At 38.0% G+C, this 15,293-nt stretch overlaps 1 protein-coding gene across 2 annotated transcripts in view; it reads right to left on the bottom strand.

Moving 5' to 3' along the window:
• The window catches only part of LOC130915903 (lymphocyte-specific protein 1-like), a 40,474-nt gene that overhangs the window by 9,358 nt on the left and 15,823 nt on the right, over nucleotides 1–15,293 (bottom strand). Inside the window, exons 7-13 of one of the 2 annotated variants that reach the window (XM_057836111.1) lie at nucleotides 14,540–14,563; nucleotides 11,016–11,057; nucleotides 10,907–10,938; nucleotides 4,281–4,365; nucleotides 3,986–4,117; nucleotides 1,881–1,964; nucleotides 1,339–1,441 (exon numbers count right to left, since the gene is read on the bottom strand). In XM_057836111.1, the coding sequence (XP_057692094.1) occupies nucleotides 1,339–1,441; nucleotides 1,881–1,964; nucleotides 3,986–4,117; nucleotides 4,281–4,365; nucleotides 10,907–10,938; nucleotides 11,016–11,057; nucleotides 14,540–14,563 (502 nt within the window). The remainder of the gene's footprint in view (nucleotides 1–1,338; nucleotides 1,442–1,880; nucleotides 1,965–3,985; nucleotides 4,118–4,280; nucleotides 4,366–10,906; nucleotides 10,939–11,015; nucleotides 11,058–14,539; nucleotides 14,564–15,293) is intronic. The other variant, XM_057836119.1, reaches the window with a different exon arrangement.

The following is a 15,293-nucleotide window of genomic DNA, read 5'->3' as shown; positions in this document are numbered from 1 at the left end:
AATGCCTACTTAGTGCTTACCATGCCGAGGGACTTACAAGCCTCAAACAAGCCCGATTTTTCATTAAGTGACTGAGATGGGCGTTTTGAATTGGTAGTTTTTTAGGGATCAGTCGCTCATGTAGACAACAACACAGTATAGAATATAACAGCATAGTATTGTAATGCCCTTGTGAGAGCTTACGGAAAGAGAAGTGTTGGGATGGTCGTTTTACTCGCTTTATTAACATGCAGAAACAAAAAGTCCAAAGTACAATGAGCATCTATCGGCTGCAACGCTGCAAACAAGGACAGTAACCATTGTTGTCAGAATCACTTTTCTCTTCCGCATAACGCTACTTAATCCAACAGCACCGCCCAGCGGTCACAGCCAACAACAGTTGCTGTTGGATGTAATACTCCACAAATGTGGCCAGTTGATTACAACAGTCGGTCACTAAGGTGGCGAATCGGCCCAAATAAGTCTCCGAACACAATGAGGCCAAGAAATGCCAAATCCTGTTCCGGCAGGATCCAGCACAATTAAGCCCTGATTATAGTAATGTGTAAAGCATAAAGAAAACAATGTGTAGCCTTCTTTGAACAAAATGCTATCTTGTGAAACCCTTGACAAAAAAAAAACAACTAACAAACAACCTACACACAACCTCTTGTTTTTCCATTTGCTTGGACTTCATTCTAATGCCTGGTGTAATATGTCTTACCACTTTGATGGATGTTGCATACAGTGCCAGACCTGGAAGACCATGGAAGTATGTAAACCTGACTGGTCAATTTCAGCACTCCCAAAATAGACTAAAAGTGATAACCAATGCTGTATTAGAGAGGTCAGTTGACCCCAAGGCAAATCTAGGCCAACAAAGTCCAGTATATACTGTACTAGTGTAAGGGGTATAATAAGGGCAGTAGTATTGTTTTGATTCATTCAAGTTGGTCACCTCAAAATGTTCATTAAAGACAGACAACGGCAGAATTCCCTTCAATCACAAACATCCGTTTTATCCCTAAATTTTGAGTTACACTTTATTTTTAGTTTCAGGGTTTTTTCGGTTTTTTTACACTTGCAAGTTCATCTAACACCATATGTAGACAAAAGTAAAAAAACAGTTGCTAAGGCTGTGAAAAATAAGTCTAATTTAGTGTCTTGATAAGCATACATTGTACAGTACCATAAGAAGACTTACAAAACCCAACTGTAACTTAGTTACCTTACTTTGTCCAGAAAGTAACTTCATACTACCACTACTATTGCTACTAATAATATAACAGAACCTAACATTTCATTGCATACCTGATATCATCATATCATAAAATAATGGTTGTTAAACAAAATGCTTACCTGCCCAGTTTGCATCTTCCCTACAGCCGTCGTCATCAGTAACCTTCTCATACTTGCCATGAGCCATGACAACAAATTTATACTTTTTACCATTTGAGCATTCCTACGAAAAAGTTGGTTAAAAAACATGGATTACACACTGTCATTTATGTTACAACTTGAGTTACTTCATATTAATGTAACTGTATATTTTAAATCATGTAATCAAGGTTTCTTAGCTTAAAAAAAGGCATTTGTTTAAATCGGTAACACAAATACATGTACATGAAACAGACATATTATCATGATGAAAATACGTCATCATTGTTTATTATAATAGATAATGATAATTCTTAATATTTAAAATGTACTCTAACCTGACTTGTAAACTTTTGTATACCAATGACTGGGTGCATAATTGTATGTACCAGTACACTTGTATAGTGTCCCTCAATAAAGAGAGTATATGACTAGGAAATCTACCGGTATTTCATTTATTGTACCACATGAAACCATTACATTAATTAAAAATAAAAACAATTAAAAAAAAGAAAAAAACAGACCTTGCTATCCATCACAGAAGAACCAAGATCACAGAATTTCTCCCATACATTTTTCTTGTTTAAAACACCACCAGGTTTAATTTCCTGAAATTAAAAAGAAATCATATTGTCAACTTGAAGGATTCAAATCTATATGACGGCTTTGTTGGCAGAAATCTACAGAAGACACATACAGTAAATCTAGCTTTTTCAATTAATGAAATTTATAGATAAACTATTAGTACAATTTACAAAGGCAAAGCCTAAGAAAATCCTGAATGGGTAACTATGAAGCTAACGATACAAATGAAGGACAGCAATTGGCCTTTCGCGATGACCCATCCCCTTTAATTTATATCTATGGTATAAGTGGTATGTACTGTATATACATTGCAGGTTGTTGTATGAAAAAAACGATTCATTTTGTTGTCATTCTTCTTTGCAGGTGTCAAAGAGTGTACCCTAATTTTTGCACTATAAGGCGCACATGACTTCTCACCTTTTTAAATTGGCTTTTAATTTGTAATTCTTCTCTCTATTTTTTCCTTTGTTTCAACTGTAAAGCATCTTTGAGCATCGGTAAAAGCGCTCTATGAATAAAATGTATTATTATTATTATTAAGCTGCCACCCACCAACTTTGACACGAAACCGGCATTTGTTCATAGATAAGCCGCACTGGACTATAAGCCGCAGCTGTCCTCACTGCATAATAAGTGTCTGTCATAAGACCAAATGAACCACCATGGAGCTTTGAACCAATTGGCTGCAAAACTTCATTGCTTCAATAAGCTTCATTTGGCCATAACTGCTCTCTTGGGGGAGACACTCAACTTCTGCTGCTACCTGTTGTCAATTCTTTTGTTTGCTAGCATGCCTCTTAGCATGCATTGCAGCGCTATAGATGTATATAACAATCAAAATTCATGTTCTGTGCTATTTCTTTCTTCAGTTACTGTTCTAGTTGTTTCATGAATTGCCAATTATGCTATTTGGAAAAACTTTATTTGACAGTGGCGCCAAAAGACTGTCATTAGACAATTATGACATGACTCTGTCATGAACACTAATGAATGTTTATAATAGATGTAATTTAGTATTATCCTGCAAATTATCTTACTTTTGAATGAATCTATAAGATCCAATCTGGATATAAATGGAGTTAGTGACATAATTTGCCAGATGATACTTAATGACATCTGTCAAAGGCAATCAGTCATGCCCATGATAGTGTCATGTGATGATTATGACGGTCTTATGACAATCTTATGACGCAGCTGTCAAATAAAGTGTTCCTTATTAACTCAAATTACTCAACAAATAAGCCGCACTGGACTACAGTATAATCCGCAGGATTCAAAATGAAGGAAAAAAGTAGCGATTTATAGTCGGAAAATTATGGTCATTTAGAAAATATGCTAAGTACAGCAGATGTGGTGCAACCACGCTTTCACTGAAACAAAGTAGCATGCTGTTGTAAAACTTTCACACAGCCCAGAAATAGTTTAGGGGCCGTTTACATGGTGGCGCTCTGAGAATATGACACATATCATGTTTGCATTTGTGTTGTTTCATCTTGGTTCTGTCTCGATTCGAACAATGTCGCAATTCCGTGTGAAAAGAATTTAGTATTCATGCCAGGCTCCATGGGGCAATGCAGTTTTACAAGGCGACAGTCAATGATTCTTTGACAACAGCCTCCTCAGCCTGGAAGACAACATACCGCCCACTCGAAGCAATAAAGTCCATACGGTTATTTCTCTTGCATCAAAAGGAAGAAAAACAAAAAATATATTTAGATTTACAATATTATAAAAACAGTAAATTAAAACCGACATTCCACCATGCTTGCTATTTTAAATGTTTAGTCGCATCGACTGCACATTCACAAAGTGACGTATGCGAGTGCTGACGTCATCGGAGCGAGAGCGTTCCATTCATATGGTTGCGGAGCAATCCCCATAATCGAATCGTTATGCTTTGGAGGCCGGAATCAAAAGTTTGCGTGTTCGCCTTCCGATTTCGCCGTCACCGTGTAAAGGCGAGACCATTCCGCAACACAATCGTGTCTTGGTGTCACAGCGTCACCATGTAAACTGCCCCTTAGAAGATACTTCTCCACTGGACCTTCAATTGTGTGTTCGTGAGAGTGTTTTGGTTCGACGCTGCTCCAGCCTCAAACAGATTCTTTTTGGGGGCGATCGGACTCATCCCATCCACCAGGGCTGGACTAGCTGGTTTGCTATCTTTGGTGCAAACCTGTGAATAATTAAATTGGTGTTTGGAAAGTAATTTCTGAAAATATAGAATACATTAAGCGCCTGAGTTGGCACAGTGGCAGTTCTGGAAGGGTGGCAGCTATGTGCCTTGACAACCCCCATAAAAACAAAGTCCTAAATCATCATGGGCCAGGGATGGTTACCTCAAGAGCATGTGTGTACTGCTGCAGTTTCTTGTCAATCTTGGAAACACATAGAGGTTGGGGCAATGTCTTCTTGATGTTGGAGCTTTGAAAGAAGAAGGAAACACTTCAGCATTTTGAAGTACAGTGGAGAAAAAAAGTATTTGAACACCCTGCGATTTTGCAAGTTGTCCCACTTAGAAATGATGGGCAGGTTTGAAATTTTCATGGTAGGGGCATGTCGACTGTGAGAGACAATCTAAAAAATCAAATCAAATCCAGAAATCACCCTATTTGATTTTTCAACAACTTATTTGTATGAGAATGCTGCAAATAAGTATTTGAACACCTGTCTATTAGCTAGAATTTTGAGCCTCAAGAACCTGTTAGTCACCTAAATAAGCGGAGTGGAGGTGGACTTTTTAGGTCTCACTTTTTGACCTGTTTGAGGTGGTTAGCTGCATACAAACACCTGTTCACGTCAAACACCCCAAAGAGCTGTCTAAAGACACCAGAGACAGAATTGTAGACCTCTACAAGGCTGGAAAATGTTACTCGGCAATTGCCAAGCAGCTTGATGATATAAGATAGGTGCAATTATTAGAAAATGGAAGAAGCTAAACATGACTGTCAATCTCCCTCAGACTGTGGCTCCATGCAAGGTTTACCTCGTAGGGTCTCAGTGATCCTAAGAATGGTGAGGAATCAGCCAAGAACCACACAGAAGGAGTTTGTCAATGACCTGATAGGTGCTGGGACCACCATTTCCAAGGTTACGGTTGGTAATACACTAAGACGTCATGGTTTAAAATCATGCATGGCACGGAAGGCTCCTCCCAGCACATGTCCAAGCCGTTTTAAGTTTGCCAATGACCATTTGTATGATCCAGGGGAGTCATGGGAGAAAGTCATGTGAGATCAAATTGGAACTTTTTGTTCTTAATTCCACTTATAGTGTTTGGAGGAAAACGAATGATGAGCACCATCACAAGAACACTATCCCTACTGTGACGCATGGGGGTGGTAGAATCATGCTTTGGGGGTGTTTTTCTGCACATGGGACTGGACGACTGCACTGTATTACAGAGAGGATGATCAGGGCCATGTATTGTGATATTTAGGGGAATAACCTCCTTCCCTCTGTTAAAGCATTGAAAATGGGTCGTGACTGGATCTTCCAACATGACAATGGCCCGTAGCAGACAGCCAGAATAACCAAGGAGTGGATTCGTAAAAAGCATATCAAGGTTCTGGAGGGGCCTAGCCAGTCTCCAGAACCTAAACCTATGAGAAAATCTTTGGAGGAAGCTCAAACTCCGTGTTTCTCAGCAACAGTCCAGGTATCTGATTGATCTAGAGAATATCTATGTGAAGCAGTGGTGCAAAATCCCTGCTGCAGTCTGTGCAAACCTGGTGAAAAGTTACAGGAAACGTTTGACCTCTGTAATTGTAAATAAAGGCTAGTGTACCAAATATTGACATTGATTTTCTCAGGTGTTCAAATACGTATTTGCAGTAGTATAATACAAATAAATTGTTAAAAAAATCATACACTGTGATTTCTGGATTTTTTTTTGTAGATTGTCTCTCACAGTGGACAAGCACCTAACATGAAACTTTCAAACCCAACCATCATTCCTAAGTGAAAGAACAAAATCGCAGTGTGTTCAAATACTTATTTTTCTCACTGTAAATGGCATATTATTATGTCTTAAAATTAAAACAATAATCATGTGCAGTACATGAGTGACTAAAAAAGCTAAAGTAGGGACAAATGGCCACTTTTCTCATTGTCTTAATGATTAAAAAAGAGCAGCATATTTTAGTATGATTTCCAGAACCTTTTAATAGTAGTTTCATTGAGGAATTATGCACATTAGGTGTTCAAACTGGTAAACAACAACAACAAAAAAATTACAAATTACAAAGATTTTAAAGGCTGTGTAGGACGGAAAATTGAAAAAGAGAAGGATCTTTATTAAGATGTTGAAAAAGCAATTAAATGTTAAAATTAATATTTTAATTGAAAATAATAGTCGTGGGTCTTGTAAAAAAATGATCTGGTCGAAACTCAACCGAATTCTCATTTGTTTTAGGCTGCATACTGTATATGCGGATTCCGGTAGCCACGGTTGCCCTGCTGATTTTACCAGGGAACGGCAAGATTTCAAAATCTCTATAAATGTTGCCAACACAAACTCGGTGCACAAGAGAAAACTAGCCAAATATGAAGTTGGTGTGTACGTATTGGAAAACACATTAACAAGCATCTCACGGTCCTTTCAAGTAATATCACATGCGCAGTGGCGGACTTGGTAATTTTGGGGCCTAAGGCGAACATATCCAGGGCCCCTCTTCATGGGTCAGGGGTTAAAAAGGTGAGAACGGTGTGGAGGAAATATGTTCTGGTACACTAGGGCTGTCCTAGACAACAAATTTTCTCCTGATTAGTCAGCCGACTAGTTTTACGATTAATCAACTAATCTACCGTAATTTCCCGAATAAAACGCGCACTTTTTTCCCCCCACAATCAACTTGTAAAATCATGGTGCGCATTATAAACGGGTACATGGATCGAGACAGAAGTATACTGTATATATTTTATATATATATATAAAATGTTGTTTTTTTATTGACACGGCCACATTGTGTTGAAGAAACGTATGCGGCGATCCGTTGCCGACCATTACGGTATGTGACGTCACCATTTTGTTTTGGTGATACTTCACTCTGATCGGCCGAATGATTTCGTCTGTGTCAAATTCAGCTTTTTTCACTCTTCATAAAGCACAGAATTTCGTTTCTTGAACTCATTTGAGTCAACATTTATTGCAGCTCCGCAACTCAGACCATAACAAACGTAACAACACAGACTTCCTGTGTCCGTCAACTATATCTGTCCCTCGGGAAACTCAAACCCAAATAACAATATTTCCTATTGTTACTGTCGTGTCGACAGTGATGAGCTCTCTCGGATATCCGACTTACGTTCTCACTTTCATTTTACCATATCAATCCATGGAGGAAACATTTATTCATCATGATGAAACGAGCAAGTTATACAGCAGCCTTTAAAAGAAAAGTCACTTCTGTTTTGTTTTCTTCTGGATTCTGGTAAATTCAAGAAGTTATTGGATTTTATTACTGTGTATTGTCAGTTTACGTTAATGTTTTGAACTACCAATGTGCTATGCTTGTGCTGTGTTTCAGTAAAATGACATTTCTGTATCTGTACACGAGCTCTGTTTTCTTGTATTCTTCTATTTATTGGTGCTAAAATTAGGGTGCGCGTTATACACGGGTACAATAATTTCCCCTAGATTTTACAAGTAAATTTGGGATGCGCGTCATACACGGGTGCGCCTTATATTCGGGAAATTACGGTAATAATTTTTTTTTTTTTTTTTTTTTTTTTTACTAATTTAGCAATAAAATTTTTGTTGACGCTTATTAATTCACAAAATTTTGGAACACTTCAATTCTTTATCAAAGTACAAATAATCATGTAAATAACAATAATTAATCACAAATAAACAATAAGGTTAAATGCTGAGTCTTTACTAGTGCAAAAGAATGGAAAGTAAACAGATTCAGAACACTGACTTTGTCTTTCCAACATTATTCAAAACAATTCTTAAAAAAAAATTCTAGCAATATTATTATAGTATACTGCTATATATAATAGTAGTATAATAATTATAATAATTATTCATTGCCAATCATATTTGTCATAAAGAGTGTCATTTGAAAGCTATTCTTAGTGTAGAATCTGTATTATGTACTATTTACTTAACATATTGTAATATTAATTCTGAAGTATGTGGGATTAATTCCAGAAATCATTATTTATATGACGAACATGACGTGCTTTTGCTGTTAACCAGCTGTTGAGTGTTATTGTATGACTGATTGGAACTGTAGTACATTGTTTCGCCACAGGGTGTGCTGTTGTGTATTTTATGTTCGGTGTGAAGAAGAAGAAGAAAGTTAAAAGAGGCATTAGAGGCCTGTTCTCAAGTTCTCCCTCATTGCACTTTCGCTCTAATGGAGAGCACGTTCGCTCATGTGTTCGAAATAAACGATAGCCGACGGGCAAAGTAGCAAGTAAGCTGTAAAAATAGCGAGCTTAGTGGCGTGAAAACCGCAGGAGAGCTAAGTGAAGCTAACGAACAGCTAAGCGATGCTAAACGGCGCTAAATGAAGCTAAGCGACTTATACTCAGTCCTTCGTCGTGGAACAGTCCATTGTAGTGCGTGTGTGGGGGGGAGAGATAATATAAATGCAGCATTCAAATGGCTTTCTTTTTTGTTTTGTTATTTGTTTGTTTGGTATGCTGACATAATTATACATGACGAATAGTTGTGGGTGCTGCTGGCTCTGGTGGCCCAAGCTGTTGCTCGTTGGGGCAAGGGCAGCTGGTTGGGGGCCCCCTACTGGTTGGGGGCCCCCTACTGGTTGGGGGCCTGAGGCGATCGTCTACTTCGCCTGAATAGTAGATCCGCCTTTGCACATGCGGGGAGTTAGCTTTGTTCAGTTTTGTTATGGTTCTCTCAGCTTGGTGTAAAGCAGTACTTCTCAAATAGTGGGGCGCGCCCCCCTGGGGGGGCGCAGAGCGATGCCGGGGGGGCGCATGTGTCCTCGGGGAACATGCTTTTTTTTTTTTTTTTTTTTTTTTTTTTTTTTTTTGCCGGACTGGAATAAAGTGTACTTGCACATGCACTCAGTGGGTGGCAGTGGCGCTCTCATTTTCAGAGTGCGTGCAGTATTTTTGAACTAAGGAAGAGCACTCAGCACACAGAAAACAGACAAGAAGAGCAGTGCGCCGCCGCCGTTTTCGAAAGCCGTTTTCCGACCGGACTCACTCACTCACACAGCGACCCACTGTCTTCTTGTCCGGTTCTCACGTCGCCGCCCGAGAAGTGCCATTTTCGGCTTGGGATCGTCACGACGACCGCCCTCACCTACGGTTCTACCTCGGCCGCCGAGAATGCGCTTTTTTCGGGCCGTTTGCCTTTTAGCTTTGACTTTTAATACAGTGGGGTGATGAGGAAAGACTACTGTTTACTGTGTCTGAAAATAATTATAGCGGACTGCCAGAAGCCAAATCAATTAAGACGCCACTTAAAGACATTCGACCCCAATCTCATAGATAAGCCGCTTGATTGTTTTTCAGCGAAAACGTGCCGAATATTGCCAACAATAGTCCTGCTCTGTCAGTGTTATATCAGTAAACCAGTGAGCATTGTTAGCATGCTCATTGCATAATGACTCCACACCATTGCAAAGGAGGTAATACTGAGTGTGAGCAGCAAAAATAAAAACTGTCCTTCTGTCCAAGGACACTCTTTTTTTCCTTTATTCATTTTTGTTTTTTCGGTCAAAATTTTTGGCATATTGTCCTCATGAGTAAATGTTTCTAATCAATTTGAATTTGTTATTATTTACGGATTTTATTACATTTTATTTTTCTGTATCAAATGGTCAAAAATACCTTGAGTGTATTTTTACAGTTTGAATGTGACTTTTTTTTTTTTTTTTTTTTTTTAAATTCAGGCAAATTGATGCACGTCAAGTCTTCTCTGTTACAAACAAAACAATGTTAATAAAGTTATACTTTATTATAAGTTGATCTGTTACTTTTTTTCTTTATTAGAAAAAAAGGACACAATGTTAGGCAGATGCGTATTTATAATAGTAATTTTATAGACGAATAATACTATTTACAGTGGCGGCGGAGAGTTTGGGGGGGGCGCGAAACATTTACGTCTTGCTTGGGGGGGGCGTAACAGAAAATAATTGAGAAGCACTGGTGTAAAGCAAGAGTTTCATTGTGTTCAATCATGATTCTATTCATGTATTTCTTTAATAAGAGAAAAAAATGCGGTGAAAAAAATCAATGTATGATGACTGACAGGCCTTCAAGTATTTTATTCCACTTACTTACTTACTTTTTAAGGAGAGTCTTAGCTCATTGAGCATACTGTTTTTGAATAACGTAGTCTTTTGCATGTTTTTTCTACAGGAAATGCATGAGCTGATTAGTAGTTGACAGATAAGTCATATTTTCAAACCTTTATTCAACCATATTTTTTGCTCCACGGCACTGACGCCAACTTTTCTGGAGTCGGGTCTGGCAGGGGAGCTTCATGTGATACGGCTAAGGCCACAAACGTTATCCAAAGCTGCCTGGCATGCAGGTTGTATCCGTAGAAAGCCTTGACAGAATGTGAGAAGCGTGAGGGATCCCAACAGAACGTGATGGACTGAGAAGAAACGCTTCATGGTAAACTGCCGTAGGGCACCTTTGAGCTTCAGGAACTCAGCACCTTCGGCCCCACAATGCCCCAACATGGACACAGTAATAGAACTGTGATCTAATTTAGCAAGTCATGAATACAGAAAAAAAGACTGTCAAAATTACATTGGATTTTATACTTTTGGACAAGCATTCCTGCCGCGGCCATTGGGACCATTGTGTAAAGGTAGCCTAAGCAAGTTGTTCCTGTTAGATTTAAATCAGAGCAAACTCAAGTATGTGTTACTTCACATGAATTTATATAAAATTCCTATATATGCCCTTTAAAGGTTTCTTAACCTCTTTATTAACAAGGGTGATTTTCCATACAGGAAGATTACATATAACCCACCTTTTTCTCAGCGATTCAGTTCGCTCTGTGATCTGAAGGAATGTGAAATTGGAGCATTATTAGTAAATTGTAAACTAGCATTAAGTAAATATGCTTTGTTAACCCTTACCACATATTTGCCCTCGGTCGGTGCTCTGCTCTTCAACTCATCCTATACAGAGAAACAGAGTGCTGAGATGCATGTCCATGTTTAGCTCAGTTGCGCTATTTGTCTTTGTTATGGCAACAAATCAAGTGGTGCCTATTTCTGTATCCTGTACTCTAGACACTTTGACTTTGTTGCACCTTTTATTTTTTCCATAACATTTGTAGCACTATTTTCATAATTACCTGGTAGTTGCATGAATTAAATGTATTTAATGTGAAGACCCCTCCTTACGCCAAAGTTCAGAAGTGGAGTTAAGATTGGTCTCACACTAATTATTATTATTATTATAATTTCTCTTTGACTTGGTATTTTTGTCTTGAACGTACTGCAAATACACTATAAACAACAGCAGTGTAAAATGTAAAATTAATTTCGGCTTTTATCTCAAAATTGACATGCTGCATTAGAATACAGTACTATTGTTCAACTCCTCCTTGCAAAAATTATGATTTTTTTTCTTAAATGTTTTTATTACATTCATGAACGCTCAGCTTGTTCCCACCCCTCTCCGAGCTACATACACATAGACTTCATAATTATATTGAAGGGACATATCTCCAGACATTGTGCCACGCCTTCAAATAGGGGGCAGTCCCACGTCCATATCTATAGACCCTACCCACCGACGTCACAAAACCACGTGCTCGCTGTATGGTTCCGCCCACTTGTCCGTAATTTTGTCTCTGTATTAGCATTGGTTTCAATTGATCGAGGAATTTAAAATGCATTTCATGGAAGACCCGGTGCTTTCTGATGCCGTAAACTCACTGGATGTGTTGCATAAAAGGCGTTATGTGGAAAAGCTTCGTTCTATACAGTCGCCAGATCCATATTTGATGCCCAAATCGATGTTTTTCGACCCACTGTCTTCGCCCTGTCTGCCTGACATCTGCTACGCTGATATTTACAATTATCTTGTCCACACAAAATCAGCCTATTCTCACGAAAATTTGAAAAACTTCAAGAGCTTGGAGGCTTATAAATACTTCGTTGCTGGTTGGGTGAAACAGGTCCTCGTCCACGAAAATTCGGCAGGAATCTATCTTGTGCTTGGAAAGGTGAGTTACGAAATTTTCAATTCAAAATCTTTTGTTACTGCTAACATGCACTGTCAAGTCTAATGTATTTCATGTCGTTTGTCAATGGAGTTAAGGCTTTTAATGTTTATATGGTTTAGCGATAGCACCTTCACTACATACATACGTGTATGTTGTCGGCGATTAGCCTAGCAATGATCTTAATTGTGGTTATTTGTCAACCCAAAACCCTCTAAGTATGTCTTAAATGCATCTTACCGGATATAAAATGACTACTACATAGTCTGTGGTGATTTTTTGGTGCCCAGTTTTCACGTCGAATTGCAGCCGTCCATTTCGCTCTCCTCTTTGGATCCCTCGGAATACGGTAAAACTTCAAGTCTCTCCTTCCATCTTCTCTGTTAGTGCAACCAACAGCCACACACGCCTTCACCATTTTGATTATTAATGTTAAGGAGCAGAAAAACACGCCGTAAATAGGAGGAATGTACGTAGCCGTAACAGGTTAACACTATGTTTTGACGGTCAATTGGGCGGTACCATTCAGGAGAGCGGAGTTGTGACGTCACGTGGGTAGGGTCTATAAAGAATTCAGGGATTTAAGCGTTTATTAAGAAGAATTTTCAACGTAAAAAGCTCTTTGTCTGTGTTTCCAATCGGTCAGCTTTGACGGAGATAGGCCCCCATTAATCGGCCACGTGCCCCGTCAATATATAATGAAGTCAATGGTATACATATTCTGTATTTAGTTATTTTATTCTTATTTTTTAAACTATGATTATTATTACTACTATTAATGTTTTTCCTCCCTTGTATTTCTTTTATAACTGCTTGAAATAACAGGGGTCAGGGCCCCCATTTGATATCCTATTGTAATATTAGTGTTGCCCACACATGATTGTAATGGCTAATGAAAAGATTCATAAATAATTTTACCTAAAACAACTAAATTAACTGAAGGATCCATTTTCAATCAAATCAATCAATCAATATTAATATATTATAATCAATAATTTATTCATTTAATCAGTCATCGTCCACCTGACCTGCGCTGCTGGCCGGCTCTGACCTCAGATCAGACGAGACGACCCGCTGAATTTAAGCATATTACTAAGCGTAGGAAAAGAAACTAACCAGGATTCCCTCAGTAGTGACTAGCCATATTTAAATCGTAATAAATAAATAAAAATTTTAAATGCAATATAAACAAAGGCCGTGAGTAATTAGTAAGTTAAATTGGGAAGAAAAAAAAAGACAAAAAACAAGATATAAATTCAAAAAAGTGTGGCCCATGTGCATTTCGCTTTGTGAATATTATTTTGTTTGTTTTATAAATCACCTGTCAAAGGACCTCATATTACTTCTTTGGCTGACATTGAGGGCAATAGACGTCAAATTAATTTCAACTTGCAGGGGCTGGAAGAAATGAAATGATTGTTATGTTGTGGTAGTTTGTAAAACAGGGAAATTGATATTGAAAACACCTACTGATGGCAAAAGAACTCCAAATTATTCCCACTAGGAGGGGCTATAAGCAATGGAATGATTGCTCCCAGTTAAAATGAACAGGACGTCTTTTGTCGTCAGTAGTTGTTTTCAATATCAATTTCCTTCTTTTACTAACTACCACAACACATACTCTGTGACCTGGGCTGGCAGTGAATGAGTTAAGTGACTGATAACTTTTGACTAAATGTCCACTGTAGTGACCACTTTCTCTGAAAGGACAAAAATTTACTTGTCTATCTACTAATGCTCAGTAGTTTTTAGCATTACAGGGGAAAAAAATGTTTTCCCTAAACTGGATTTGAAAGAAGACGTAAATCTACAGGTCTGTTTTATGTTAGACTCAACGTGAATGAGAAAACAGCTTTTCCAATTATGGACCATCAAACATCTGGTCTCACATGTTACGTTAGCATACGCTTTGAGTTGTAATAACACTGAAATGTGGAATTTCTCTTTAACTTTTATGCCAAAATCAACACATACTATATTTGAAAATCTTTACAGCTGCACTGTTTAAAGATAAAAAATGAACACTCAAAGGTTGGTGCAGTGCAATGTTGTTTTTCTGCAGGCCACAGGACTCTAGGGAAAAGACAATTACCTCAAATAGCTGAAATCTATATTACCAATCTACTACAGATATATTGCACTTATTTTTGATTCAAGAAACATCATTCCAGATTCCGATCATCCAACACTTGTTTTCATTAAAGCACATGTTTACAGAATTCTGTTTTACTTGATTAAACACATTTGGGCGTAAGATCTAAACAAGCTGTTGAGCGGTTTGAGTAGGTAATGAGTTGTTTGAGTAATTAAAGGTGCTGCCATGTGCTGTCATGTAACTGGAGGGCAACTTCATTAACTACACACCTTTCACTACTTAAAAATAATCGTTTTTAGTTCTTCATCACACAAGGGGAAAAAAAAGGAACTTACTGGGTAAAACTGAACGAGGAGTTTCTGTTGGGAAAAGCAGCAAGAAAGAGCTATTTTGTCATAGTTAACATGTACATGGACAAAAAAGGAACTGTCATATTCTTAAATGAGGCTAAATATGTTATATATACTTATATATGATACAACATACATGAACTTACTAACACAGTTTTCACCAACAGAACAATTACAATCTTCAATTACAATCTTTGACGAACAAAAAACATGAACAATTCTAAATTTTATGAATGCTTGAGTTCATTATGTCTGTATTATTTGCTTTTTTATTGTTAGATGTTTGTAAATAAGTTAGATGTATGATGATGATTTGTAGTTTCATCTTTTGACATGTAAATAAAGTTAAATGTGTGATGATGATACTGCATGTAGTTTCATCTTTTGTGGTAATATGTCAAATTTGCCAAGTGCAAAAACTGTACTCTTGGTACTTGGTACTCTTGGTGTACTCATGATTTTTCTCATTTTTGGTGGCCTTCCACACAATTTTCCTCCCAAATAATGGTGTCGCCCCCTGCTGGTCAAAAAGGAGTCAGATTTAAGTTCTCCAAAGAATTGTACAGCTCTGAACAACTGAAATCTAAATGGACTCTATGCAGGGGAGAAGGCAGGACTTCCGCTGACGGTTTTAAGGATGGTAGGCTATTTCCGTTGTAGGTACACAATCCGCTCAAGTTGCACAAACTGCTCGGAGGTTTGCGCTTTACAGTGACGTTCAGTTATTCTCAGTATATTA

This window comes from Corythoichthys intestinalis, chromosome 1 (assembly GCF_030265065.1).
Source record: "Corythoichthys intestinalis isolate RoL2023-P3 chromosome 1, ASM3026506v1, whole genome shotgun sequence".
In the NCBI taxonomy this organism is placed as follows: Eukaryota; Metazoa; Chordata; class Actinopteri; order Syngnathiformes; family Syngnathidae; genus Corythoichthys; species Corythoichthys intestinalis.
Note: the sequence above shows the minus strand (reverse complement) of the source record. Positions and strands in the feature narration are given on the sequence as shown.